General features: G+C 53.0%; 1 protein-coding gene across 4 annotated transcripts; it reads right to left on the minus strand.

The window, feature by feature from the left end:
* Window positions 1-590: 590 nt before the first annotated feature.
* On the minus strand, window positions 591-25,317 carry ITPRIP (inositol 1,4,5-trisphosphate receptor interacting protein). Of its 4 annotated transcripts, XM_047760374.1 has the most exons (3): window positions 25,091-25,317; window positions 23,552-23,770; window positions 591-4,371 (listed from the first exon to the last, which is right to left on the minus strand). In XM_047760374.1, the coding sequence occupies exon 3, from the start codon at window positions 4,356-4,358 to the stop codon at window positions 2,703-2,705; it is 1,656 nt and encodes a 551-aa protein (XP_047616330.1). In that variant the 5' UTR covers window positions 4,359-4,371; window positions 23,552-23,770; window positions 25,091-25,317; the 3' UTR covers window positions 591-2,702. The 4 variants fall into 4 exon arrangements, with proteins under 4 accessions (XP_047616330.1, XP_047616329.1, XP_047616331.1 ...); XM_047760373.1 differs by lacking the exon at window positions 23,552-23,770; XM_047760375.1 differs by lacking the exons at window positions 23,552-23,770; window positions 25,091-25,317 and adding an exon at window positions 19,856-22,563.
* Between the last annotated feature and the right edge of the window lie 1,250 nt (window positions 25,318-26,567).

Here is a 26,567-nt window from a genome sequence, read left to right on the forward strand (position 1 = left end):
CCCCGATGCCCCAGGTGTCAGGGATTCTTGGACTTCCAGCATTACCTGGAGGACTCGACAAAATGCAGAGTCCTATGCCTGACTCCTAGAGATTCCTCTGAAGTCTGCAGTGGGGCCCTGGAACCAGCCTGGAGGCATTTGGTACAGTAAGTGAACAGACTGCTGTGTAAAGTCTAGCATCCTTGGGAAGGAGAGTCCTCAGAGAAAGTTGTCCTTAGTGCAAAGGCCTAAGGGCCGCAAAGGACCAAAACTCTTCTGTTTTAAAAGACAATCTCTCTCCTTCAAGCCAAAAGCTTCATGTTATTCCTAATTCCCACATTCTTTGCACACATCAGCTCTGTGAAATAGGGTTTTGTGCTAGAATCCACCTTACAGCTGGTTTTCAAAGGCCCTTTTTGGAACTCTGCAGGCTGCCTCAAAGATGGGCCAGAAATATTCTATCTTGCTATTTTTTTAAAGTTTTCTGAAAGCATAAGAATAAAAAGGGAGTGAAAGCTTCTGCTTGTCAATAGGAAACCCACCCCCTCCCCAGTTCTGCCCTGGGAACCTCAGACTTCCTGAAGTTAAAAACAAACACCGTGACCAGTTTCTACTCTTTGCATGAATTTAATTCTTCCTTTAATATAAATAAGGCAGCATGAAACCCAAGAGCCCCGCCGCTTTCTGCTTCAGAAGCAGCTTTGGTGCATTAAAACAAAACAAAACAAAACAAAAAAACCACCCCATTTCGCCGCTGAGCTGTTGTCTCTCTATAAACAAGAGGCCAGAAGGTAATTTTTCAGTGGATTTTCTCCTGGAAGTGAAGGGGAGAGTCAGGCTTGGTCTTGGCTTGGGAAGGCTGGTTCTTGGTTGCTGGGGTCAAAGCATATTAGATGAGGATGATGATGGGAAAGGCAAGGCACGGATGACAATAAATAAGGAAATTCTCCCCAACTCTAGAAATGAATCCCTGTGGAATAGGGGCGCTCAGGGTTGTGGCTGGAGATCATGTGGGCCTGGGGAGGGGCAGACCCAGGCGCTGCTCAGTCCAAATCCAGTTTTGGGCTTCCACGCCCCATCACAGCTGAGCCTACCACTGGGGATTAACCTTGTCAGGCAAACCGTCCATCTTCTAGAACACTCTGACGCTAGGTGACAGCACCCCTGTGGTAGAGACAGGATCCTTTCTTCAGTTCATGGGGAGCCCGATGCCCCTGAGGAACTGGGTAGGCTGTCGGGGAGGCACAGCCAGCTTCAACTCTGGAGGGAAGAGCACTCATTCCTGCTTCCTCCTCAGCCTCTGCAAGGGTACCGAGGCGATGCCAAGAGAGGAACTCCCAAAGGGCCAGTGAAGCCGCAAGTGGAGGAGGGAGCGGCTTCCCAGCCCCGCCCGCCCCAACCAGGCCTGGAGACGGAGGCCAGCTCTGACCACAGGCTCTGGGGCCTGCCTGGGGACAGAAGCCCAGCAGTGCCAAGGCAGTCTCTCTCAGGTCTGAGGGCTGTGCTTGCAGTCTGTTCCTATGTGTCCAGTCTGCTGAGCCTCTGTCAGGTGCTTCGGGTGCTGGTCATCTGTGTGGCCAGCAAGGCCCATGCAGAATGGAGGTGTAGGTTTTGTGCAGTGAGGGGGCCCCACTGGAATGAAAAACCAAGGAGATTTGGGGGCCTTCAGATGGAGCTGGGTTTCTACAGCAGACCTTGCCTCCAGGTGTACCCTGGAAACTCGGATAGGAACCCTGAGGGAAACTCAGGGCTGCGGCCTCCCTCGCTCCTCACCTCTCCAACCTTCTTGAGCTGAGGCCACACTGCACCCTGACCCCAGCACCTCGGGTACCAGGCTCTGTCCTTTGCTCCAGTCACCCCATGCCCTTCTTTCTCTATCACCTTCCATCTTCAGTGCCCACCCTCTCACATCCTGGTGGTCAGGGAGACCAGCTGTGCAGGAATAACAAGGGGTAAGGGCTTTGTGATGTGTACCCAGCAGGGTATGTGGCACCCACAAGGTTCAGGACACAGAATCCTCAAGGAAGAGGCAGAGAGAAGGGGGTGCACCCTGAGTGAGACATGTAGCTAAAATAGCGGCCAATTTAAACTCTCTGCCACTGAGTATCCACTTCTGTACAACAGAGCCACTGGGGCCTTGAATCTCGAGGTCTTCTCTACAAACAGTATGAAAAAACAGCCCTGGTGGGGACCCCTCTTGCGCAGGCTGTGGACGGAGCGCGGTAAATTCCCACATCTGCTCCTATTAGTGCTTTAGTTGCAGATGCCTGGGGCCAAGGATCACTGAAAATAGGGCTGCAGGGTCTTAACATGGGTCCCTGTTAGCATTCCTGTAGCTCCTTTGTTGATATTCAAGTAAAGACTGGATGTGGGATGTAAAAAGAATTACACCCAAATCGATATTTGCATTGTCTGTAACTCAGTGTTCACAGAGCTCTTCCGTCACCTCAGCCACTGGTGGTGATCCAAAAGTAAGCTGCAAAGGGTTGGTCGGTACCCAAACCCAGACAACAGCTTCACCAGCAGGTCCCAATGGCACGAAAGCAAACCAGCTTTGGCTTGGAATTCCGTTTCCTCTGTGCTATAGGGTCTGGCTTCCCTGGAAGGCTGAGCCACGGCACCCTACAAAGCCCATCATTTTTCCAGGACAGAGCCTGTGGATATCCCCAGGGGTGTGGACATGTGCGATGCCCCTTGTCCTAGTCCTCTGGGTCAAGGATGCTCTATGAGATGACAGCTTTTTGGGGCAGGCTGGAGTGGTCTGAGGGGATATGGAGGGAGTACTCGCTAATGAGCACTGGGGCATTCTTGAGCATCTCATAGAAGGAGTCCACTGTCTTCCGGTAGAGACTTCGCTGCAGGACAAAGGGCCGGAAGAGGTTGAGAGGCTCCGCCCTGCGCACCGCCTCGGGGAGCCCCAGGGCTTCCGGCACCTTGCGGTTGCCGATGAAAAAGTGATGGAGCTTCTTCTCCAGCAGGCTCTTCTCTAGGAAGCAGAGCATCTCGTGCAGACGAGCATCGAGATGCCCAGCCTTCCAGTCGGTGGGCCGCCGGGCCAGCAGGAGGTGCAGCAGGGCGGTCTTCAGGTGGTAGTTGCCAAGCCCGCTGGGGCCGGTCAGGCGGCTTTGCTTGGAGAGCAAGAAGGAGACGATCTGCAAGCAGCTGAGGTGGCAGGAACCCTCCGGCAGTGCCTTCGAGGTCATCCTGAGGAAGTGGCGCTCGTATACAGCGAAGGACAGGAGCCAATCGGTGCTGGATGCCGGGGTGTCCCCGAAGGGCTCCCTGGGAAGGTGGGAGACAAAGTACAGGTCGGAATCGTCACACTGGATCACAGGAATCAGGTTGAAGGGCATGAACTTCCCCGAGCGGAACTTGATCTTGAGGGATCCCGGGGTGTCCAGTTGGCCAAAGGCCAGGTCGAACTCGTACTTGTGGGCAATGCAGTGCCAGGCTTTGGTGAGGGCCGTCTGGAACCACTTCATGACCCGCATGGTGTCTAGGTATGGAGAGTCTCCGGCGCACAGCAGGTCTCCCGCCTCACTGCCCGGCCGCCGCATCACGCTGTTCTTGCCGTGGAGGAGACACAGCATGTCTTCCCCCAGCTTGGTCTTGCCGCAGATACAGCCCAGTGTGTCCTCGTCTGCCCGGACCACCTTGATCTGGCCATAGCCCTGGCGATCCAAGGGCACGGAGCGGCCAGAGCACCAGAGTTCTGGGTGGAAGTGGTAGGGCTCTGGGGGCATGAAGGGCACAAAGAGGTCGCACAGCAGCGGCTTGTTCACCTGCCAGTTCTCGTACATGCTGTCCACGCCGATGAAGTCCTCCACCTCCATGTCTGAGTCTCGGCTGCACAGGCTCCTCAGTGCTTCCAGCAAGTCATCCACGAAGCCTTCCACAAACTCCCGGGTGCGGGCAGCGTCGGCTGTGGCCCCTCGAATGCAGCGCTCGTAAAAGTGGTCCAGCGTGGCCTTGTTGGGCAGGGTGAGGCCCCGGAGGGGGGTGCCGTCCAGGCCAGGCAGCTCATCTTCTTCCAGGCACTCGGGCGAGGGCCCGTCCTGGTGGTCCTGCCGCCACACCTCGATCACCAGGAAGAGGATCATGCAGAGGGTGCTCCACAGGTCCCAGGCTGCGCGGCTCTCGTTCTGCTGCTGGCCCTCCTCTGCTACCCGCTCCAGCGCCTCCTTCTCGGCTGCCAGCCGTGCCACCTCCTCCTCCAGGCGCAGCTGCTCCAGTTGCAGCTTCTCCTGGTGGGCCTGCATCTGGCGGATGATCTCCTCTTCGTTCTCGGGGACCGTGGCGTTCTCTCGCGGGAACAGCAGCGGATGGTTGATGATGGCGGTCACCACAACCAGACACACCCGGAAGAGCCCCAGCGCCATGGCTGCAGCTTTCCTGGGAAGAGGGAGAGAGAGACCGATGGTCATTCTGAACTTCCTTCAATGCCACTTCTTCTCTGGTGGCTCCCTCCCACCGACTTCTGCCCCACCCAGCTGATGCATGTCTTATGGTTCTTCCCCACCCAACCTGCAGTCTAGCCTAGGAAACAACTCCGAAGTCCCACACCAGCAATGCTGGTTAAACAGCCCGCAGTGGTGGACATGTTTCTTTCCACCCAGATTGTCCTCTTTCTGGTAGGAGTACCCCACTTTCCCTCGGAATCACACCTTTCCTACTCCTAGTCCTTATAGCTTGGCTGGGGATGAACCCACTCCCAGCTCAAGGGGTGAGCATTTAACCCAGACCCAAACTATTTCATGCTCCTCCTCACTGGCTACAGTGTTTGTTGCAGGATGAGCTGATGACCCTATTCCGGCCAGTGCGAGACAGAAGTAGGACCTGTTGGGACTGGTGGGGTTACCTAGGGTTGCTGAGGGAACAGGGTTACACCTGCCCCTGATGCCCTAGCTGCGTAGAAGAGGGGGGCAGAGGAGGGGAATCTGCCTGAGAAAGATGACAACATGTCAGGAAGCAGACGCCCTGGGCCAGCTGTGCCTGAAGCTGTTATCTCTGGACTGTGTATGCATATAAATCAAAACACTCCCTTTTTATTTAAGTCAGTTTGTGTTTTCCAACACTTGAAACCAAAACAGTCCTGCATAAGACATCCACTTCTCACCCCAGCGAATGCCTTCTAGCCAATGCCCGTTTCCTCAGTGCAGTATAGCATAGTGAAGATCGGGGGGGGGGGGGGGGGATTCCAAAGCTAGCTCTGTCATTCACTGATTAGCTGTGTGACCTTAGGCATGTTAACGCACCCCTCTGAGCCCCAGCCCTCCTTTCCTTACAAAAGGAAAGCCATAGCACCCAGATGGATGCATTGATCCATGCCAACTGCATACACAGCACAGTGAATGGTGCACAGCATAGGTTCACTGAACAGTAACTGAAGCAGTCTTGAGCCCTTATCTTCCCCCACTGTAAACCTCTCCTGATCTGGAAGACCCTACCCCAAATTCAGACACTGATCTCCTGGCTAGTCCTGGGTCTTTCCCCAGAACAGTCTAGGAGACAACCAGAGTGAATGAGTGATTGGCTTCCTTCTGACGAGTCCTCTGAACTTTAAATCTGACTTCTTGGGGTTCCCATCGTGGCTCAGTGGTTAACGAATCCGACTAGGAACCATGAGGTTGCGGGTTCGATCCCTGGCCTTGCTCAGTGGGTTAAGGATCCGGTGTTGCCGTGAGCTGTGGTGTAGGTTGCAGATGCGGCTCGGATCCCGCGTTGCTGTGGCTCTGGCATAGGTGGTGGTGGCGGGGCGGGGGCGGGGGGGGGCTACAGCTCCAATTGGACCCCTAGCCTGGGAACCTCCATATGCTGAGGGAGCGGCCCTAGAAATGGCAAAAAGACTAAATAAATAAATAAATAAATAATCTGACTTCTTTATTGGGAAAGGAGACATACCATTCCTCCAGGATAAACAGATTTTTAAGGAACTTTTAGGGAAGGACTAACCCCTTACAATACTTGCTATTCAGACTGGTAGTTGCAACACCTCTGGGAGTCCCACCCCAGACCTACTGAACTAGAATTTGCATTTTAATAGCATCCACATTAAAGTCTGAGAAGCACTTTCTCACACTATAAGCCTTATATTATACCCTCTCTTCTCCCTGGCAGGAATCTTGGGAAGTAACAATTGGCCTTTTCCACATTTGCCCCACCCACTCCCTGCTGGGACCTCAGCTAGGAGAACAAATGGTTTAAGGAAGTCATTGTTGGAGAACAAGAACCGCCCCCCTCGCCCTAATACATGCCAAGACGTGACAGAAGCCCCATTCCCCGACCTTGAATTTGCACCCTGAAAACCGCCTGTTCTGGTTCTCACCCTAATGGTGTCAAGAGGCAGGTATCTGCTACCAGGTAAGGACACCTCTGTGGTTCTACTGGGCAGGGCCAGGATGTACCTGGCCTGAGTTGCCACACTTAGGCAAAAGCTGCTCAGACGTGACTTCACCTGGTCAGCAGGAACCAGAATGTGGGGTGGCGGGAGGGTCCAGCTGAGCAGAATTTGGTGTGCAGAAAAGCTCAAGCCTCAGAGGTGAACTCTGAGGTGCTTACGCATTTCCTCTTGTGGAAGAAATGGAGGACAGAAGAAAGTGAAGGAAGTCTCAGACTGGAAAGGAGGTAGGGTGAGGAAAGAGTAGCCAGCTTCCCCAAGACAAAGGGCAGCTTGCTGGATGATTGCAGAAACATGTCAGCCCTGGTTTCCACATTAGAAAAACATCAGCGGAAAATTTGGCCAGGGTGATCCAAGGGAAAACTGCAAGGTTGGCTGACTAATGTGGATCGGAGTTTTAAGATACAGGCCTGAGTACTAATAATAGAATACCAGGCAGCAGACAGTTAGGAGGTAATTTGGGGGGTTTGAGGCCCTTCAGGGCCTCTGTACTATAGGCAGCCACACTTGGGCACAGCAGACGCTGACAAGGCACAGTAAAAGTCTCTGGCAATACCTGATTCCAGAGGTCAGTTTCTATGCCAGCTCAGGGTAGGAGGCCACCAGCTGGGGAGGGGTGCCGTCACCAAGTCCTATGACCGGGAAGCCCTCTCCTCTCTACCTGTCAGCTTCCATAGGGCTACCTGTGGACATCCTCATGCCTGCTGGGAGATGATGGGCTGTACTGGGGCAGGCAAGGCTCAAAACTCCAAACCAACTGGAGCAACTGGATACCGTGCATGAGGGGTTAAGAGGATGGACTCTGGAGGAGACAGGGTTAGCGTCCAGCAAGTGCCCCTGCTAGATAGTGTAACCTTGGACAAAGCATTCAACTTCTCAGAACCTCAGTCTCTTCATCTGTAAAATGGGAATAACACTTGCTGTTTTAAAGGAGATAATGCATAGAAAGCATTCAGCAAAGTGCTTGCTCCTAAGCAGTTTTTCTTATAAAAGGGTGGCTGTGAGCAGTCGAACCTGCCTGCAGGGGTCTGTGATACAGTGGGCCACACAGATGTCCCTACAAGGAACCCTGGCAGGATGTAAGGCAGTCCCAGGGACACTGATAACAGTAGGGTTACAAACAAGACTCAACAGGAGCACGGGAGAAATAGGAAGGAGACTGGGCTATAGAAGCAGACAGGCCTGGGTTTGAACCTTGACTCTGCTCCTTGCTGAGGAGTCGTGGGTGAGTCACTTAGCTTCTAGGGTTCCACTGCTCTGCCTGTGAGATGATGTTAATAGCAGGCCCTGCTTCTGGGTGGGGTGATGGGGGAAGGAGGGTTAAGCAATACCATCCATCTCAGGTGCTGAGCACAGTGCCTGGCATAGAGTAGGGACCTTACAACACCAGCTCCTTCCCCCTTGGCCTCTATGGGCCTCTTTTCTCACCTGTCACACACACCAGCCCTGCCCAAGTCCTGGGGTGGAGGAACACACGCTCAAAAGTGCTCTGAAAGCATAAAATCCTCCCCTAGGATTGCTGTCCCCTTGGCACGCCACTCAGTCCACCCTGCCCCCCAGCAAAGAGGGAGAAGCCTTTGGAGCCCTGAATCCTCCTGAAGGTGGAGCTGCTTCTGACTCATTCCCTGTGCAAGCCATCCCTTCCCTTCCAGGGACTGGATGGGATCCCAGCTGTCATTTTGCTCCCGATACCTTCTGCACGGTCTGGCTCTGCCTGAGCACCTAAGTGATGGAGAGCAGGGTGGCTGCTGCTCCGTGCCAGCAGGGAGTTCAGCCTCTGCTTCTTCCCCTCCCCAAACCAAGCCACAGGGAGCACTGCCGTGGGGGTCAGAAGAATGAGGGGAGAAAATCTGGACTTTTAGAGATCAGAGGGACAGGACAATACCCGGGAGCTTCTCACAAAACCATGGACACATGCATGCATGTTTGTGCACATGTACACACACACACACACACATACACGCGTGCGCGCGCGCACACATGCCTCACCAAAGGGCCCCTCTTCCCCTAATTTCAAGGATGTTCACCTCTGCCTTGGCCCAAAGCTCTCACCTCTACCAGGCCGCCCCATACATGTAGTCTGAGACGTCCAGTTGGGTTCTGCTTTGAAAATAAACCTGGGTCACTTGGAGGGTTTCGTAGGCGGCCTTGCCAGGAAGCAGGCAGGAAACCTGCCGAGTTCCTCTCCACCCCCACCCCTGCCCACAGACCGTGGCGGCCCTTGAAGGTCACGGCTAAACTTAGCCTGGCAAAGAGCCAGGGTCATGGGGGCAGAGGGCTGCAGGTGGTTGGCCTGGACCAATGGTTTACTCAGACCCTTACTCTGAGCCTGGCCCAAAGCCCCAGACCCTGGGGGAGAAATCCAAACTGTACCCTCTCTTCTGTGGGTCCTTCACTCTTGCAGCCCCCTAGGACCACTAGAATTAATTCAATGAATGCCACTGAGAGTTGGATAATAGTGACACACTTCTGTTTATCAAGATCTCACTAGGATGCACTGGGCACTGCACACAGTGACTCCTGTAAGCTTGTGGGTTGTGGGTGTGATCCCTCTTTCACAGGTGGGTTAACCAAGTCCAAGAGAAGTAATTTCCTAGTCATACGATTAGAAAAGGCACAGCTGGGCTGAGAAAGCCTACTCTGCCTCCACCAAAGCCCAAGTTCTGTCCAAGCTATAGTTACAAAGCACTACTGTGTGCCAGGAACATGCTGGGTGCTACAGGGCCCACAAAGATGAGTGTGGCATAATCCTCAGTAGTAAAAACACCATAATCCATGAGGGAGGCAGATGGCCACTGAGTACCCTCTCAGGGCAGGATGAGCTGGGGCATCATCGGCTGTGAGCAATAGGCTACAACATCGTAGAGGGAGTTTCATTGCTGATCTTTTGAGGGGGGATCTTCCTTGTCTGGAGACCTTCCCTGAGCCCACCTGCTTGGCTCCACATCCACCATCATACCCTCTCCTTCCAGACAGAATTCCTACAACAAACTGAGAAGAGGTGGAGACTTACTTACAAGGTGTTCATCAACACCCATCTGCCCCCAAGGGCTGGCTCACCGTAGCCTCAGCTGCAGGGACACTTTTCTCAGCAGCCTGGCAGCACCCCGGGACAGTGGTTCTCCAAAGGTGGTCACAGGTTTAGTGTCACCAACTTCCCCTGGGGACTTGTTAGACATGCATGTTTTCAAGTGCCCTCCCAGACCTGCTAACCAGCCATTCCAGGGGTGGGGCCAGAAACTCCGTCCTAGTGCCTCCTTCAGTCTTAGAACCACCCCTTTCAAAGCCAGGTAGGCCTCAGGGTAGGAGGAGGGTGGGGCTCCCGCAGTGTCACTGTAGCCCAGATCTCAGAGATTACTAAGGGTTTGCCCCATGCCCCTAGCATGTCAGATACAATTACCTCTGCTAATGAGCACAGCAAAAGTAGCTCAGGCCCTTCGTCATCTTCAGAGCCAAAAGGAGAGCTGTTGTGTGCTTACAAAATGGAAAAAGGAGGTGGACTGATGGCCGAGGAGGGCACTTGTAATCCAGGCCCCATGGGGTGACTTGAATCCCTTTCGTATTGCTTAGGGTCCCACTGCTTGGGACTCCTGAGAAAGAAGGGGCCAAGGGACCCAAACTGTCGATAAGTTTGGGCTGAACCCCTCCTGTGCGCCTGGCCCAGTGCCAGGGTTTCTCAGTCCTGGCTAATGAGATACACGTTGTTTGGGGAAAATAAATCTGCAAATTTAAGAAAGTCAGAATTTAGAGATGTGCTCATTTAAGCTCCATTTTACAGATGAGGAAACTGAGGCCTAAAGAGGAGACACACTTGATCAGGAGGGTGGGTGAAGGTGGAAGTGGTCCAGGCAGGCTAGACATCACCCTGTGGACCCTCACAGACAGGAGAGGTGTCATGAGGGGTGAAGTTTTCATTAACACCCAAGAGGAAGCTAAGTACTCCGCCTGTGTCTTGTCACTGGATTTTCAGATACCAGCTAGGTAGTTGCAACTTCCCCATCTTACGAAGAGAATGATGGTCAGGGAGGTTCCCTGAGTGGCCTCTAAGATGCCCTGGTCTGAGTATGTGATGGATCTGCCTCCCTCCCTCTGCCTCCCCTCCTCCGCTCTCCAGGAGCTGATGGGAAACTGAGTGAGTCTTGCCCACCCCCACTGCCAGTGGCGACCACCAAATCATCAGTTGGCTGTCCCTCAAGCTTCCCAGGCCTTGGAGAAATAGGACTGTGAGAAAAGAGAGGATGCGTGTGGAGCACGTGTTTGACCCTCAGTCTTGGTTTGGAACTTGGGCCCCAGGAGCAGCCTGTCTGAGCCCTGGCGGGGTGTTCCTCCTTGGTCCAGCCTGTCTGTCTCATCCCCGATTCCACACTTCTCTCTAGCAGAGCCCATGCCCCATGCTGGAGTCTGACCAGCTTCCTGGAAGAGTGCAATAGCACCCACCTTCACGGCCAGCTCAGGGGCCCCTTCTCCTGGGAGCCTGCCCTTTTTCGAACCCCTGCAGATCAGGCCACCTTCCTGCTCTTTACTGTGTCAGTTGATCCATCAGTCCTTGTCTTCCTACCTACAGCTCCAGTGAGGTCCTGAAGCTGAATATTGCCCCAACCCCCACCCCTACCTCCTCCAGGCACCACCTGAGGCTGTGCACCTGCAGGTACCCAGTGTGTCAGTGGGAGGTGGCTCATCACATCCTTGGGAGGAGACAGCTGGCTGTGTGAGTGATGGGACTCTACATACTCCTTCCTTGTGGCCTAACTCAGGACCAGGGGACAGACAGACTCTGGTTCCATAAGGGCAGCTCTGCAGGCTTTGGCTTCTGCCCTTCCAGGATGGAGCTCCTGGGCTGGAGAGGAGAAAGGCCCAGGGAGGGCAAGGCCACCACCCACCACTGAGGCATCTCAGGCTGAGGTCTCTCTTTATCTGCACCTCACGTGGAGATGGGAAAGGGGGATGGGAGAGAGACTGGGAGGGGAGGAGGAGGCTACGTGGCACTGGGGTGGGACCTGGGCACTTGCAGGGGAGGGAGGGGCAGGTAAAGAAAGGAAGTGAGGAAAGAGGAAGGAAGAGGACCAACAAAAATTAATTGAGAAAGTGGGTAGAAAGAGTGCGGTTCTGGGCCCTGAGGGCCTCCTCTTCTGAGTGTCTTTGCAGCATCCCTGCCTCCCCCAGTCACCTTCCACCCCTCCCCCAGCAGGTCCTGGGTCTTGGCCACCAGCCAGGCATACCTTCCTGGGATCTGCCACCCTCATGGCTCCTGGGCTCCTTCCCTTATCTCCTTCCAGCTTCCCGGGGAGCAGAAGTGGCAGTGGGGGACATGTCTGGAGCAGGAGTGGGGCATAGTCAAAGCTACCATATTGCATGCTCTGTGCACCCAACATGGTGCAATCTTTTTTTCTCCCCCAAGAGAAGCCAGAAATCTGAATTTTATCAAAATCTTTCCATTTCACAATACTGTCTACTCTTTCAAAAAAAATTTAAAAACCATGTGAGGCAAAGAAAATATCAGGGGGCCACCCAGAGCTGTGGGCCCCTGTCTGCAGCCCCTCACATGCCTCTTCTCTCCTGCCCACTGCCACACCCGCCTCCCCACCAAGCTTTCCTCAAAACTGCCCTTGACCCCTGGACTCTCTTTCTCACTCTCCTTCTTGATCATACCACCACCTTCTAGTCCCTCTGCCCCCAAGACCCCTTGAACTAACTCCTGGCTCAACTTGCCTCCCCAGTCCCAGTGCTGACTCTATTCCAGTATCTCCCAGTTGGTCCCAGCAGCCATCCTCAGAATAATTATAACCAGGAGTTCCTGTTGTGGCTCAGTGGGTTAAGAACCTGACTAGTATGTGGGTTCAATCCCTGGCCTCGCTCAGTGGGTCAAGGATCTGGCACTGCCATGAGCTGTGGCGTAGGCTGGCAGCTGCAGCTCTGATTGGACCCCTAGCCTGGGAACTTCCATATGCCACAGACACGGCCCTAAAAAGCAAAAAAAAAAAAAAAAATCAGTCTTTGCTAAGAGGTTTACACAGGCCTTCCCAAGGCCTCTCCAGAGACTAGGAGAAAATAGAAAGGGACCATGTGGCCTCATGGATATGCACTCAGCAGCACTCAGATTACAGACTAAGGCCTAGGGTCTGTAGGACCAAGAGCTGGATTCCCACTGCCTCCCCTAACCCAGGGGAAACCCCAGGAGTCAAGACTGGGCCCTGGTGGGGATGGGGGAGCAGGACAGAATGAGGGAGGGAGTGGAGAGGCAAGACCCCGCCCTCGCAGACCTACTGATGGGCCTGTGGGAAAGTGTACAGTGTAAGGGGAGCAGCCTTTCTACTGAGGTGAGCTCTGCTGTCCCCCCTGGCCAGACTGGCCAGACTCACCGAAGGTGCCCAGCCACACCTGCCAAAGCATGCATTTTCCTCAAGGTCCACTTGTGGAAGAAGGAGAAGTTCCCAAAAAGTCACCAGGATGCCAACCCCATCCTCTGGACCAGGGTCATGCAGCTGGCCAGCCCAGGTGCAGGAAGGACAGTGGGAGAGCCCACATCCTTTTCCTGTTCCTGCTCCTCCATCGCAGCTCATGCGTATCCCTTGGCGGGCAAGAGGAACGGAAGGCAGGGGCACCATCAAACTCCCAGGAAGGACAGGGTATCCTTCCATCCGGCCATGCTGCCTGACTTCCCCACAGCAGAGGGTCTAACCAACAGGGACTAGTGGATAATCACAGTGCCTTGGGACAGACAGACTGAGGCCTGCAGGTTACAGAGACAAGGAAGGGTTTCCCTAGCAGCCCTGAGTCAGGGCCCACCCTCCTTTTTCTCATCCATACTCCCCGGGGCACCTCGAATCCAATAGCCACTGCAGTGGGTTGAACAGCAGCCCTTAAAAAGACAAGTTCAGGAGTTCCCTTCATGGCTCAGTGGTTAACGAATCCGACTAGGAACCATGAGGTTGCGGGTTCGATCCCTGGCCTTGCCCAGTGGGTTAACGATCCGGCATTGCCATGAGCTGTGGTGTGGGTAGCAGACATGGCTCGGATCCAGTGTTGCTGTGGCTCTGGCATAGGCTGGTGCCTACAGCCCCGATGAGACCCCTAGCCTGGGAACCTCCATATGCCGCGGGTGTGGCCCTAGAAAAGACAAAAAAAAAAAAAAAAAGACAAGTTCAGGTGCTAACCCCCAGACCATGTGCATTGGACTTTATTTAGAAGAAGCGTTTTTACTGATATAATTAAGGATCTTGAGATGAGGTAGCTCTGGATTAACCTAAATCCAATAAGAAGGCTCCTCATTAAAAGACAGAAAAGGAGAAAACAAAGAGAAATGGAGGGGGGTAACAGAGGTCGGAGCGATGCTTCCAACAGCCCAGGACACCCTGGAGCCACTGGAAGCTGGAGGAGGCAAGAGAGGATTCTCCCATGGAGTGTTTGGAGGAAGTGTGGCCCTTCGAGGCCCTTGATTTCAGATTTCAGGCCTCTAGTGCTATGAGAGGGTAGATTTCTGTTGTTTTAAGCTGCCATGTTAGTGGTCTGTTACTGCAGCCCTGGGAGGCTGAGGGAGTCTCAAAGCACCAGGTACCTCCCCTCCCAGCTCCCCCACTGACTTTCCCATTTCCACTGGGCACCGCCAGCCTCCCCAGCCATTGCTCTGCACTAGGGCCTGGGGATTCCACATGGATGGGGCCCTCCCACCTGGCTGGCATGGACCTTTGGAATCAGCTCCTCTGAGCTCTCCCTAATTCCCAGCTCCCTCAGGTAGAACTGGCCCTGGAGGGCTCCCCTCCTCGCTGCAGGGAGTTCCTGGGCCCATGAGACACAGGTCCGAACTTTAAGGCTGATATTCAGCGCCTGGTCCCAGTCAGCTCTAGAGGGACCCTCGGCTCCCTTCAGGCCTGCCCCAGCCCCTTCAGGTTCTCAGCTGTCTTCTTAACACCTAGATAGACTGACTTCCCCACTATTCCTGCAATGTCCACACCTAAGCCTACCTACCCAATGGGCCTCACAGGCAGCCCATTTCAGAAACTGCTTCATGTCTTCCCTATCCTCCCCTCCCCCAAATCCTGAGACCAATCCTTTCTTAAAAGGCATAGAAGAACAAAGAGAGAGAAACAGCAGATTTATTAAGCCCCTCTGAGAGCTGGCAGGCATCTGGATCTGGTGCCTTATGTAGATGGTGCCTCCACAGATGTGCCCCTAGCAGGGACCCTGCTCCCCAAGCCTCTATTCTTAGCTCTTCTCGCCTGTGCAGCAGCCCCCTTCCCCAGGCAGGAGCCCAAGGTGCTGAAAGATTGAGCGATTGTTCAAGGAGACACAAGCAGGAAGAGAGCAGAGGAGCCAGACAGGCCAGGCCAGCGACTCTAGACCCTTGAGCACCCCATGCTGCTCTTTCATCACAGAGCACTGCCGACCTGAGTTCTGATCTTATCCCATTGCCTTCCAAAATGAGGGCTCCTCTAGGGCCAAGGCAGGCCTGTTTGCCTTGACATTCTGCAGAGCTCCAGGCAGAAACCAAACACAGGGCTGCCTGCTCATTGTGTTAAGGACACATGGGATCTTGGGGACATACTAGCTCACACACACTGGAGACACCACTTTCCAAAGAAGCCCCCTATAAATGTCCTCCATTCTTAGGAAGGATGCATTTTCTCCCTTGATCCTGCCCCCCGCCCGCACGACAGATTTCTAGACCTGAAATCACAGGGTTCATTTTAACACTAGAAGCACTGTGCTAACTATTTCCCAAGGAGATGGGCAAAGCAGCCCTCATGACTGTCAGATGCTGGTATGGCTTGAACTTGTGTTTCTTGGAAATTCCCCTCTGCCTGCAGGGGTGCCCATCTCACCCACCGGAGTGCCTACACGTCCGGACAAGAACACTCACGTCAGGGCAGGCAGAACAGGGTTCCTAAAACCTGTCCCCTGTGTCTCCTGTCACCTGATGTTTTCGACACCCCAGGCCTCCAAGCACAGCAGCAAAATAGCAAGACAAAGCCTACTCTTGCCACAGGGCAGGGAGGGCCATCTGCATCAGGGGGCGGGAAAGCAGGCTCCAGACAAGCTCCAGACAAGTGCAAACACACAGGCTTAGGGGAGGAGACTTCAGGGGGTGGAGCAGGAACCAGAGAGTAAATACAAAGGACAACAAAGAGTAGACAAGGCCTCCCCCTTCTCAGAGCTGAGCTGAGGAGGGATGGGATTCAATAGATGGCCAGGGCCCAGCAGCCCCCTCCCTGTGATCCAGGCATGGGAACAAAGAGATCCCAGCTCAGGAAGACAACCTGGCCTCCTAGGCATGTAGGGACAGACCCCGGGGGTGGAGGGGGGGGGGAGGGGGGGCTTTTCCTTGGCCACAGAAAGGCGGGTTCCCCACTCTCTCCCCTTCCCCACCCTTACTCCTGTTACTCCCTTCCTGGCTTAGTGGAGTTCTGGCCCCCACATGGTGAAATCCCAGCCTGTGCTCCCATCCTGGTCCCCTGAGGCTTGGGGCCCAGCTGGGCTGGAGAAAGGGAAGAAGCGAAGCACACGCTGGGCCTCCCCCTTCCCCGCTGCCACCCCCCCACACACACACTCTCAGTCACAAGCTCTGTGACTGCAAAGATCTAAAAACCCCTTTTATCTTAATAAAGGGGAACAACAAGAGACGCAAAGGCAAGAAGGGGGCCAACCCAGCTGTAAAAAACTTAAGAGCTTGCGGTCAGCCTCTTGGCTGTGCTCTCTGCTGCAGGGACCTGGGCTGAAAGCAGAGCTGGCGCTGGTGTTTGGCCTGTCCTCCCACAGCAGGGCGCATCACTCAGAGCAAGCCAGTTCTGCTCCAGGGGAAGCAGGGGGCCTAGGGAAGGCCGGGAGCAGTTAGAAAATGACCCCAGAATCATCTGTGAACACAGAGTCCCACTCCGTGAATGATACAAAACAACGACCTACCACCATGTGGTTTTCCAGCCACAGCGACGGAGTGATGATGAGGATGCCCTGCCCTGGCACCTGCCCGAGGCTGTGCCCAGCACAAAGGAGGTTCAAAGCAGTGATAGGTCAGCTTGGGGCTGGCTGTAAGCAGTCATGGATACTGCCAAGTTCACCCGGACATACTTCCACCCCAAGGTTGCCCAGAAAGAAAAAGTCCAAAGCTCTTCAGCTCAGAAGAGCTTAACACTTTGGAGAGGCTTAGTAGCGAAGGGGCCAAACTCTGGAATCGGAGGCCTGGGTTTGAATCCTGGCTCTCCTACTTGTTGTGACATCAGCACCTACTTGGCCTGGCAGTCACATAGTCATGCTCTGTAAAGGACATTGGTATTGGCACTGGTATTGGTGATGAGGCCAGGTCTGCCTCTTGACTTGTTAAATCCTGCTGGGTGCATCTTAGGCACTCCTCTAGGAAGAGGGCGTGGCACACATCCCTGCAGCAACTCCAGAAACCTGGGGACAGGGCTAAGTTTTCTCTACCTCCCTGTTTTCTTCTGCAGGCCCAGAAGGAGAGCAGGAAGCTTGGCACCTGGGAAGCTCACTGCTCCCTCCTGCCCATCTGGCAGCAACAACACTGAAAGGTCCTCCGCTCCTTCTGAGTGCTGAGGAGAAGCCAGAGCTGGTTTCTTTTCTTTCTCTCTCTTTTCTAAAAACGATTTTTTGGGCTGCACCTGCAGCATATGGAAGTTCCCAGGCTAGGGGTTGAATCAGAGTTGCAGCTGCCAGACTACGCTACAACCACAGCAACACAGGACCTGAGCTGTACCTGTGACTTAAACCACAACTTGTGGCAAAACCGGATCCTTAACCCACTGACTGAGGCCAGGGATCGAATCTGAATCCCTATGGATACTAGTCAGGTTCATAACCTGCTGAGCCACAACCGGAACTCTCAGAGCTGGTTTCTTTTTTCTTTTCTTTTCTTTTTTTTTTTTTTTTCGGTCTTTTCTAGGGCTGCACCTGCGGCATATGGAGGTTCCCAGGCTAGCCACCGGCCTACACCAGAGCCACAGCAATGCGGGATCCAAGTCATGATTGCGACCTACACCACAGCTCGCAGCAATGCTGGATCCTTAACGCACTGAGCAAGGGCAGGGATTGAATCCACAATCTCATGGTTCCTTAGTCGGATTCGTTAACCACCGAGCCACGATGGGAACTCCTGGTTTTTGATGCTCAGCATTAAAAGTGCAGGCGCTCAATGAATTCTTGCTGAATGAATGAATGAATAAGTGAATGACTAAAAGGAATCAGGACTGGGAACAGAACCTCAGTGCTTTTCCTCCCAGGAGCAGGAATTTGACAAGGGAGTGGAGTGGGCCGTTCTTGGATGAAGTAACTTGTACATTTTTTCCTCAGAGGCACCCTCCCATCAGAAAAGCAAAGCTCTAACACTGTAAGCACTTCAGGAAATGTGAGTAAAAACCCTTCCCGATGCTTCCCTAGAGACAGATCAGAGCCACTTTAGGTCCGGACAGCCTTCATCTAAAGGCACCTGACTCACTACTGACACTGACCAAGAAAAAGACCCAGGAATGAACATCTGACCCCCAGCTGCCTCCTTCCTTGACACCCACCTCCTTGCTTGAGAGCCTTATAGAAATGGAAGACACATGGAGGACTGACTACAGGGTTCGGTGCAAATTAGGCAAGAGACGAGAGAAACAGCCCTTGCTAGAGTAACTAACAATTCTCTTTCTGGAGAGCACCAGACCAGCCACATGCCTCTGACAGCCACAGGAGCGCAACCAATGCACTGCACTTACTGCAATGTAAGCATTGTGCGAAATGCTTTACCTCACAATAAACCTCTGAAGGAGGCCCTATTCTCATAAAGAAACAGGCACAGAGAGGGTAGGCCACTCATTCAACATCACAGAGCTGGGACTCAAACCCGGGACTGTCCGACTTTCGAGTCTCCCAACTTCCCAGGATACAGTGCTACTCAGTGACTTGGTATCCATGAAACATTAAATGGGCATCTATGGGCTCTCCTTCCCTGTACTGTGTTGGGAAAAGCAGGTTACAATTTAGGTGCTATCTGGGCATGAAGCAGTGAGTTAGACTTAATGGTGCTCCTTCCACCCAGAGATTCAAGGAGTGTAAACTGGGATATCTGAGCTGGCTTTTCAGCCAAAAGCGCAGGAAACCTCCTCTGCAGTGGGTGAGGAAAAGGGAGTGAGGGCTTCTCTGAGCCTGGGGGCTGTGTTTGGAGGGGAGGCATCTGGGAGGAAGAGGCAAACATGCATTGGGGGGATGCGGGGCGGGGCGGGCAGTGCTCGGGGTGGGTGTGGGTGTGGGGCTGTCTCCAGCCCAGGCATGCTACATCCCGCCTCCCTCAGGGACTCTCAAAGTCTCTGCAAACAAAGGACCTGTTCATGAACTTCAGGCGGGTCCTCTGACTGCTCCTAAGAAGGCTCTTGAAACAGGATCCCAGGAGAAGAGTTTGTTATGAGCACATGGTTTTGCACCAACAAGCAGGGCCAAAATTCTGACCACGCCGTCCCCTCGGTTTGATGCAGCTTTTAGGAGACCCTCCTGCATCTGCTGCAGGGAAATTACCCGGAGGGAGAAAGTCCAGGAGAGCTTCCATGGGAAGCTGAGCAGTAGTGAGTGTCCCAGTGTTATTCACCTGGAAGTGAGTTGGAAATTGTGAGCTTTGAATTTTTTTCTAGGGATTTCCATCTGAGGATCTCAAAGTGCTCTGAATATTACTGTCCCCATTAAAAAGACTGGGAGACTGAGCCCCCATCTGTTAATATCACAGAGCCAGTGGCAGCAGGAGGGGACCTGGGATTGGTGATCTGGCTGTTGCTTCTCCCCTTTGACACTCAAGACTTTGTGGGATTCTGTCCCTTGGCAGGACACCGTGGACACCCCTGGCTGTTCTAACACCACTCCCCAAATCTCAGATATAGCTCAGACACCCCTGAATTCCTTCATGAACTACTCAGGGGAGGGAGTTCCAGTTTCATTTAGTCCACCTAGAATTCCCTGGGGATGCCAGAGCTGGGTTAGAGGTGAACTCTGAGACCTTGCCTCTATTTCAAGCTGGTACCAACTCTTGGGTCAGTGGATTCCAGACATTCCTCCTCTGTGCACATTTGATCACAAAGCTCTCTGAGGACACGGAATCCTTAGCACATCTTAGATGCATACGAAGTACATACTCACTCCATCAATGAGTGAAGATTCCCTCTTAAGTCAGCCCCCATAGAAGGATGTGGATGCTCTTGTTTCTCACATTCCTTTGGGGGTGTCAGTGAAGAAGGGAAAGCCACTTTTCTGACCCCCCATCACTGCCCTGGCCTACTCTTGCACCACTCCCTTCACAGATTGATTCAGGCTGTGGAAGGGAGGCCCAGAGCCATGGGAGCCACAGAAACCCTTAGAAGTCTTGCTTTTTGCTCCGAGAACTAAGCAAGACAGCAGCTGTCAGCTCTGTGCCCTGTTCCCTTGAGGCTAGATCCAAGGCCCAAAGACCCTCCACCAACTGGCTCATGGCCCCACCCTCTTCCCTGGCCCATCCTCTGAGAAACATACCGTGGATGTCATACCTCCTGTGTTCCTTCCCTTCAAAGTGTGTCTTACAGTTGGGTGGTTCTTGGTCCTCCCTGTCCAACTTAAGGTGGAGGTGTTGCCTTGGGCAACAGTGATGTCACCTATGAGGTGCTTCCATTCCACTGATGTCACAGGGTAAGTCATATGGATGGAGGGGGATAGCACTTTCTACAGGACAATGTCACAGGGCCCAAACTGCTCAGGAGGATCCTGCACACCTCTGGGGAGCTCCCAAATGATCCTCCTTCCTCTCCTAGAGAAACTTCTCATCCTTCTCTTGCCTCTGGGTACCGATTCAGACCACACAGCAAACCTGACTTTCCCTCCCCCAGCAATGGTGGAAAAGTCAGGATGGGCAGCTTTGTCCTCAGCTACGAACGAACCACATGCAAGGGTACCAATGATCTCTTTCTCACCACCTGGGTCCCTGTGGCCTGGCCCTCTGCCCAGGCCTCAGAGGAGGGAACAGGGGCATTAATGGGGAAGTGAGCGTCCCCATCTGGCAGAGAATGTAGATGTTCGAATGACCTCTACTGTCTTTAAGAGCTCCTACTAGCCAGATGCTGCTCTGCGCCAGGCACTGTGCTCAGTGCATTCTACGCAGGCCCTGTGAGGGGTTACCCCCATTTTTCCTGACAAAATCAAAGCTTGGAATAGTCAAAGCACTTGCCCAACTACTGAGGAAACTTAACTCCTGCACAGTGGAGCTAGGACTCAATCTCAGTCTGCCCTACTCCAAAGCCCTTGTGAGTCATTCCTTCTTGGCTCTGGGGCACCTGGAGGCTGTGGCTTACTAAAGATGAGCCAGGTCTGGACTGAGAGCAGGAACAGTGCTTTAAATCCAGAGGCCAGTGGGGCAGGCCAGGTGGCTAAGGCAGCCAAAGCAAGCACTGCCTTAGGACTGCTTCACCCCCAGGCTCACACAGGGGCTACAGTAATTGGAGCTTCCATTTCCTCGAGCATCCGTGCTGATTGGGGACCATCAGCTCTACCTTGACTTCTGGTTGACCCATCCATCTGACCATCCCCTTGATTTGCACATAGCAGATAGCATTTACCCCTGTGGTCTGAACCTACAACCCTAAAATTTTATAGTGGTTCTTTAACTTGTGCAAATGCAACTCAATGTAGTTGGGAGCTAATGCTTATAAAGCACTAAATAAGTGAGTAAAGTTAAAACTGCTAAATTATGAAAGAGGACAGGGAGAAGTCCTACTGGTAAACATTGCACTGAAGGGACTGGCCAAGGAGATACATAGGAGTACTGGTCTACCTTGAGGGTATCTTCTCATTGGCAAGAGGGCCAAGGAAGCAAACAGAGCCCATGCTATGGGACCATTAGTCCCTTACTCTGATTTGAATCCAGCTTGCCAAGCACAAGCTGCCTTCTGATCCATGGTTTCCCATGTGGCTTGCCAGGTATCACCCAGTCTGCATGATGGTGACAAAGTCTCCTTGCAAATTGATACACAAGCAATCTTATTTGTATACCCACTTCTGGGAGCTCTCTTGAGATAACTCAGTAGCCCAAGTCCAAACCTTTCTAAAAACTGCGGAGCTAGGATTTCCCAGTGGGCACAGCTAAGAGCAAGACCCTGGGACAGGTGACATGATGTAGAGTAAACATCATCCTTCTGGGAAATGTGTTGGCCACCAGCCTACCCTTTCCAAGAGATATCATGACTTTCTCATTGGCTGAGATGCTTATTTTGTTTAAAATACTGTCTATAGAGTGTCTGTAATAAAATGCTTGATTCTAGCTAATTAAGTACTGAGATGTATAGAGTGAAAAATAAGAGATAATGTATATGCTGCTGTGAAATGGCATTCTGGAAAGGCTTCCTGGAAGAGCTTGGGAAGGGCATTTGCAGGTGAACACCACTGGACAGGATAGCATCAGGACAGCATGTTCAGAAATTTCTGCTATTGCCCATTGCTGCCCAGGTCAGAGGCCCTGTAGGGCCTTTTCCCTCCACACCACACCCAGGCAGCACTTACTCATCACCCTCATGCCAGGCGCCAAACTGGATTTGCCACCTCATACTACCAAGTAATTCAGAAGGCAAGCCATTGGAGGCTGGGGCCAGGCCTGCCTCTTTCCTTCCTTTCTTTCAGCTGCCAGATGAGCTTTTCATCTTCTTCCTTCTGAGCTGAGAGTGGGTATTACTTCCTTTGATAGAGACAGAAAAGAGCAATCTTTCTTCTTTCTCATGAGGGCCTCAATCAAACTAGCTTTTGAAGCTCAATCTACTTCTTGTTCTGTGACTGCTCAGTGACTGGGTCTTAGCATTCGAGCTTCCGAATATGTTACTTCTCGGTACCTTGGTTTCCTCCAGTATAAAATGGGGACATCAATACCTATGTCACTGGGCTACTGTGAAGATTGAATGAATTAATAGAGGCAAAGTGGTTTTCTGGGGAAAAAAAAAAAAAAAACTTGGCAAATGTTAAGCCCTCAATTATGGTTTATCAGGGCTGTTGTGTACGGTTGTATAGGTGGTATACTGATCAAATACACCTAACAAGGGATGGTGAGGATGAATCCAGCTCACATGCTGCCTGCCCAGCTATGTCCACCCAGATGAGGACCCTTTTTCTTTCTATTTATTTATTATTATGTTTTTTGCTTTTCAGGGCTGCACCTAAGGCATATGGAAGATCCCGGATTAGGAGCCAAATCGGAGCTCCAGTTGCCAGCCTACTCCACAGCCACCGCAAGATCAGATCTGAGCCATGTCTGTGACCTACGCTGCAGCTTGCAGCAACACCAGATCCTTACCCCACTGAGCAAGACCAGGGATCGAACCCACACCTTCATGGATACTAGACAGATTCATTGCCGCTGAGCCACAACAAGAACTCTGAGGCCCCTTTTTCTAAATGGCACTAGGGTGCCATCCTCTTGTAGAGAGGGAGCATCTGATTCTAATTCATGCAACTGATGGAACAGGCTAGCAGCAGCCTTGGAGGTTATTTATTATCAGCTCTTAGCATTTTCATGGCTGTGTCCCCCTCCCCAGCAGGTCAAGATTAGTCCCAGCCACAAGCAAGGTCCTGCCCCTAAGCTGCCCAACACACCTGGAGCACTTGTTCCTCCTCTAGGACACTGAGAGAGTTTAAGCCTTCCCCAGAAGCCCCCAGGGGGCTGCCCTCCCACCTCCTCATTCCTATTGAGGGGACTCTTCGCCCAAACAGGGAGCCACAGAGTCTCAGCCTCTGCAGGGACCTTCTCCTTCCTAAGTGTTGATGGCCACCTGTCTGCTGAAAGTGATGGCAGCGCATTACCTACTGAGCAAGTTCCTCCTTACTTCTGAGTAAGACCTGTCTCCTGCTTCTCCCACCCAGTATGCCTCGGAGGCAGACAGAGCAAGTCTTTTCCTTTCTTGGAGTGACAATGCTGGGGAGTCCCAAAGGCCATAGCCATGTCCCCCTGGGCTTCTCATCCTTGGGGAAAATATTGCCAGTTCATTCCCTTTTCCCTCACAAGAAGTACTTTCCAGAAGCTCCAAGGCATTCCATCCACTCCTTCAGACATGTGAGAACAGCGCTGTGAGGACTCCCACCCAGAGGAGCACCCTCTCTCTCAGACAGAATCCCCCCACTTTCTTTCTCTTGATTGACTCCCAGGGGATCCAAGAAGGGAAAAATTACAAAAACACGTTTCCTCTGAGAGGTTACCTTCTCAAGTGGGCAAGTTTGCCAGGAGCCTCTACTAAAAGTTCCTCCCTGTTCTTGTCCTCAGATAAGAAGTTCACACCCCCTCTGCTTTGTTTCCCTCTTGGGTGTTGCAGGAGCTGGGGAGGTGTTCTCCGTAAGGTGACAACTTCTGGGATGATGGCTTGAGGTTAAAAGTTCAGATCCTTGACCCCTGAAAGCTGGAGCTTGAAACTGCTGCATCTTTGAAAATTATGGAGATAGAGGATAGCACTTGAATGAAAGCCTTTCCATTGGAGAGTCAGTATAACCATATTATGGTTACCCACAAGTGGAAAATATGAGGGCAGGATGGCCTGGGGCAGCAGCAGCACACAGGGAATTAGCAAACAATGAAAGCCACTTAGGCACGTAGGCTTCGAAAGGAGGATGCGAAAGCTCGGCCTATTATGTTAATAAAGAGGTGAATGGCAGCAACTCTACCTGTCTATTAGCCATTTTCAAGGCTAACTTGACTGCACCCCAGCACAGATTAGCTTTAAGCCTCTCCGAGGTAGAACAGGTTTGTAAAAGGGAAGGGCCCTGGGTCAAATCCAAGGGAGGAATAGCAACAAAATAGGATTCTGAAACTGATTTAGGATCAAAAGACCAGGGTCCAGGATCCACCAGTACCTGATGCTCTTTCAGTTTTGAGGGGGAGGTTAGGTGGCTCTCACACTAGGCAGGGGAGCAAAAAGCAACGTGTGGTGCCCAAGAGGTGCAGTAAAATATTTTTCTTTCCTGGGAGGTAGCATGTATGGTTTTAAAGAGAAGAAGCCTTTTGGATGGGAAGCCCAGCCCTGGGGCTTCGGAGTCCCTCCACCAGGCAGCCAGGAAAAGTGGAGACAATGGGAAAAGGACGGGATGGGTTTAGGGGCCAGGTGGCAGAAACTAGCTGCAGCTCCTAGAGAAAGTTCTGAACAGCGTGGGGTCTTCTCCATCAACAGCCCTGAAAGAGGAAGCAGCGAGGGCTTTATCCGGCCCCAGCACAGCTTCACTAATTTAAACCAAGAAAAAGCAGGCTTCACACCCTCTCCCTGTTTCCAGAAGGGGAAAGAAGGAGGGAAAGGAGCGGGCTAGAGAGCAAGGAGACGCGGCCTTTTTGTCCTAGCATCTGCCCAGACGGTCGAAGGTAACGGACCGGCGAGTCCGCACAAACAACAGCGTGGTCCCGCTTCCGGCGCGGCGGTTCTGTGCGGCGGGGAGGAGGAGCTGCCGGCGGCGCGAGGCTGCAGGGAAGCACCCACGGTCTCCGCGTCTCGAGAGGGGTTAAAGCCGAGAGGCTGGGGCGCAGGACCCCGCGCGGCGCGAGGACGAAAAGGGAACCTGGGAGGACAGCCGCCCACCCCCACATTCTCTCGGGCGCCTTAACAGGGTCTCCCAAGTCAGCCCCAACCTGGGAGGCTGAGCTGGCGCCCCTCTTAAATCCGCCACCGCGCCTCCGCCTGGTCCCCTTCCTTCCTTCCAATACGCGAGATGCTTGGGGAGGACGCAGAGCCTCTCGGCTGCAGGCCAGGGACTTACGTTTAGTCTTGGTGTCTGTTCCCTGGCGCGGGAGGGACCGCGCGAGCCTCCGCTGCACGCGCGGGTCCCGGGGGCCCGGAATCGGCTGTCTGGCGGCTGCTGCCGCGGAGCGTCAGGGCAATTAGAGGGACGCGGGCGGTGATACCCCAGCCGGCTCCCGCCTTCTGGCCTCCATGAGCGGGGGCTCTAAAGGACTTCAGAGTTACTCATTTCCTGGATGTCAAAGAAACTTTTCCTCCTTATAAGAACAAAACACCCGCCTCTACTTTCGGCTGCGGAGTCTCCTTAAGGTGGACCGTGAGGGTTAGGGAGGGGATGAACGCCGGGTCTGCAGCGGAGGTTTGCCCATCAACCATCCCAGAAACTCTAGAGCGGACAGAAGAACTGGAAGGTGATCCGGAGAGATGGGATCTGGCTACAGAGTAAACTGGGGCTAATGGACAGCGAGTCCGGGGAGGACGCCCTTAAATGTCGGTCTCGGCCGGCGGAACGGAAAGGGTTAATTCCCTGCACGCCTTCGGAGCGTTTTCCCGCGACACATTTCAGATGCTGTGGAATTCCAGGGGCCACCTAGTTTCTCCTCTGGAGGGAAATATAAATCGAGACAAAACGCCAGCCCTTTTCTCTTTTACGGCTTGAATGGATTAAAATAACTCACCAGATTTTACGGTAAATGAAAGCACCGTCGCCTTTTCCTGAGTAACCAGACACAAAGGAGAATCACGACCAAGTGATTTTTATCTGTAGAGGGCGCTTTAGTGTCCAATGCCTGTTTACAGTTAGGATGTTAGACCCCTATTTTAGTCACCAGGGAACCGAGGTCAGGAGGGACAGCAGCGCCCTGGTCATACTTGATGGATTATGAAATCCATAACCTATTATCTTCTCTTTGTGACCTGCCCGAATTCCACAGCCAGTAGAAGTGGCTGGGAAGGGCTTGAATAAATCCTGTGTAAGTGGCTTTACGGGAATCGAAGGCCAAGAAGGGTACACTGGGAGGTCGTTATGAGAACACACTGTCGGAATGGTTATCCCCATTGCCACTGCTCTTAAGTGTTAGATCACCTTCTTCCTCTCCTCTGCAAGCCAGCCAAATAGCTTTAACATTCGCCTGGAAGACATTAGGCTGAGTCTGAAAGATAAACAGGCAATGAGAACAAGTTCTAAAAATAGACCCCCCTGGCCACTGGCCCATGTTAGTCTAGTTTTCTGGCTTTTGCGGCTGCTCACAGCTCTTTCCTTACACCAGGGACAATTACAGCAGAGTTTTAGGGGCTGGTGGGGAGGGGTGAGGAAAAGGGTGATGGGGGAAAACATTCGTTTTTTTTTTTTTTTTCTTTTTGCCATTTCTTGGGCCGCTCCTGCGGCATATGGAGGTTCCCAGGCTAGGGGTCTAATCTGAGCTGTAGCTGCCAGCCTATGCCAGAGCCACAGCAACGCGGGATCCGAGCTGCGTCTGCGACTCACACCACAGCTC

This window comes from Phacochoerus africanus, chromosome 15 (assembly GCF_016906955.1).
Source record: "Phacochoerus africanus isolate WHEZ1 chromosome 15, ROS_Pafr_v1, whole genome shotgun sequence".
NCBI classification, from domain to species: Eukaryota; Metazoa; Chordata; class Mammalia; order Artiodactyla; family Suidae; genus Phacochoerus; species Phacochoerus africanus.

Bases quoted from the DNA above. Each gene is read 5' to 3' on its own strand.
- ITPRIP (XM_047760373.1), bottom strand. From the start codon at position 4,358: ATGGCGCTGGGGCTCTTCCGGGTGTGTCTGGTTGTGGTGACCGCCATC.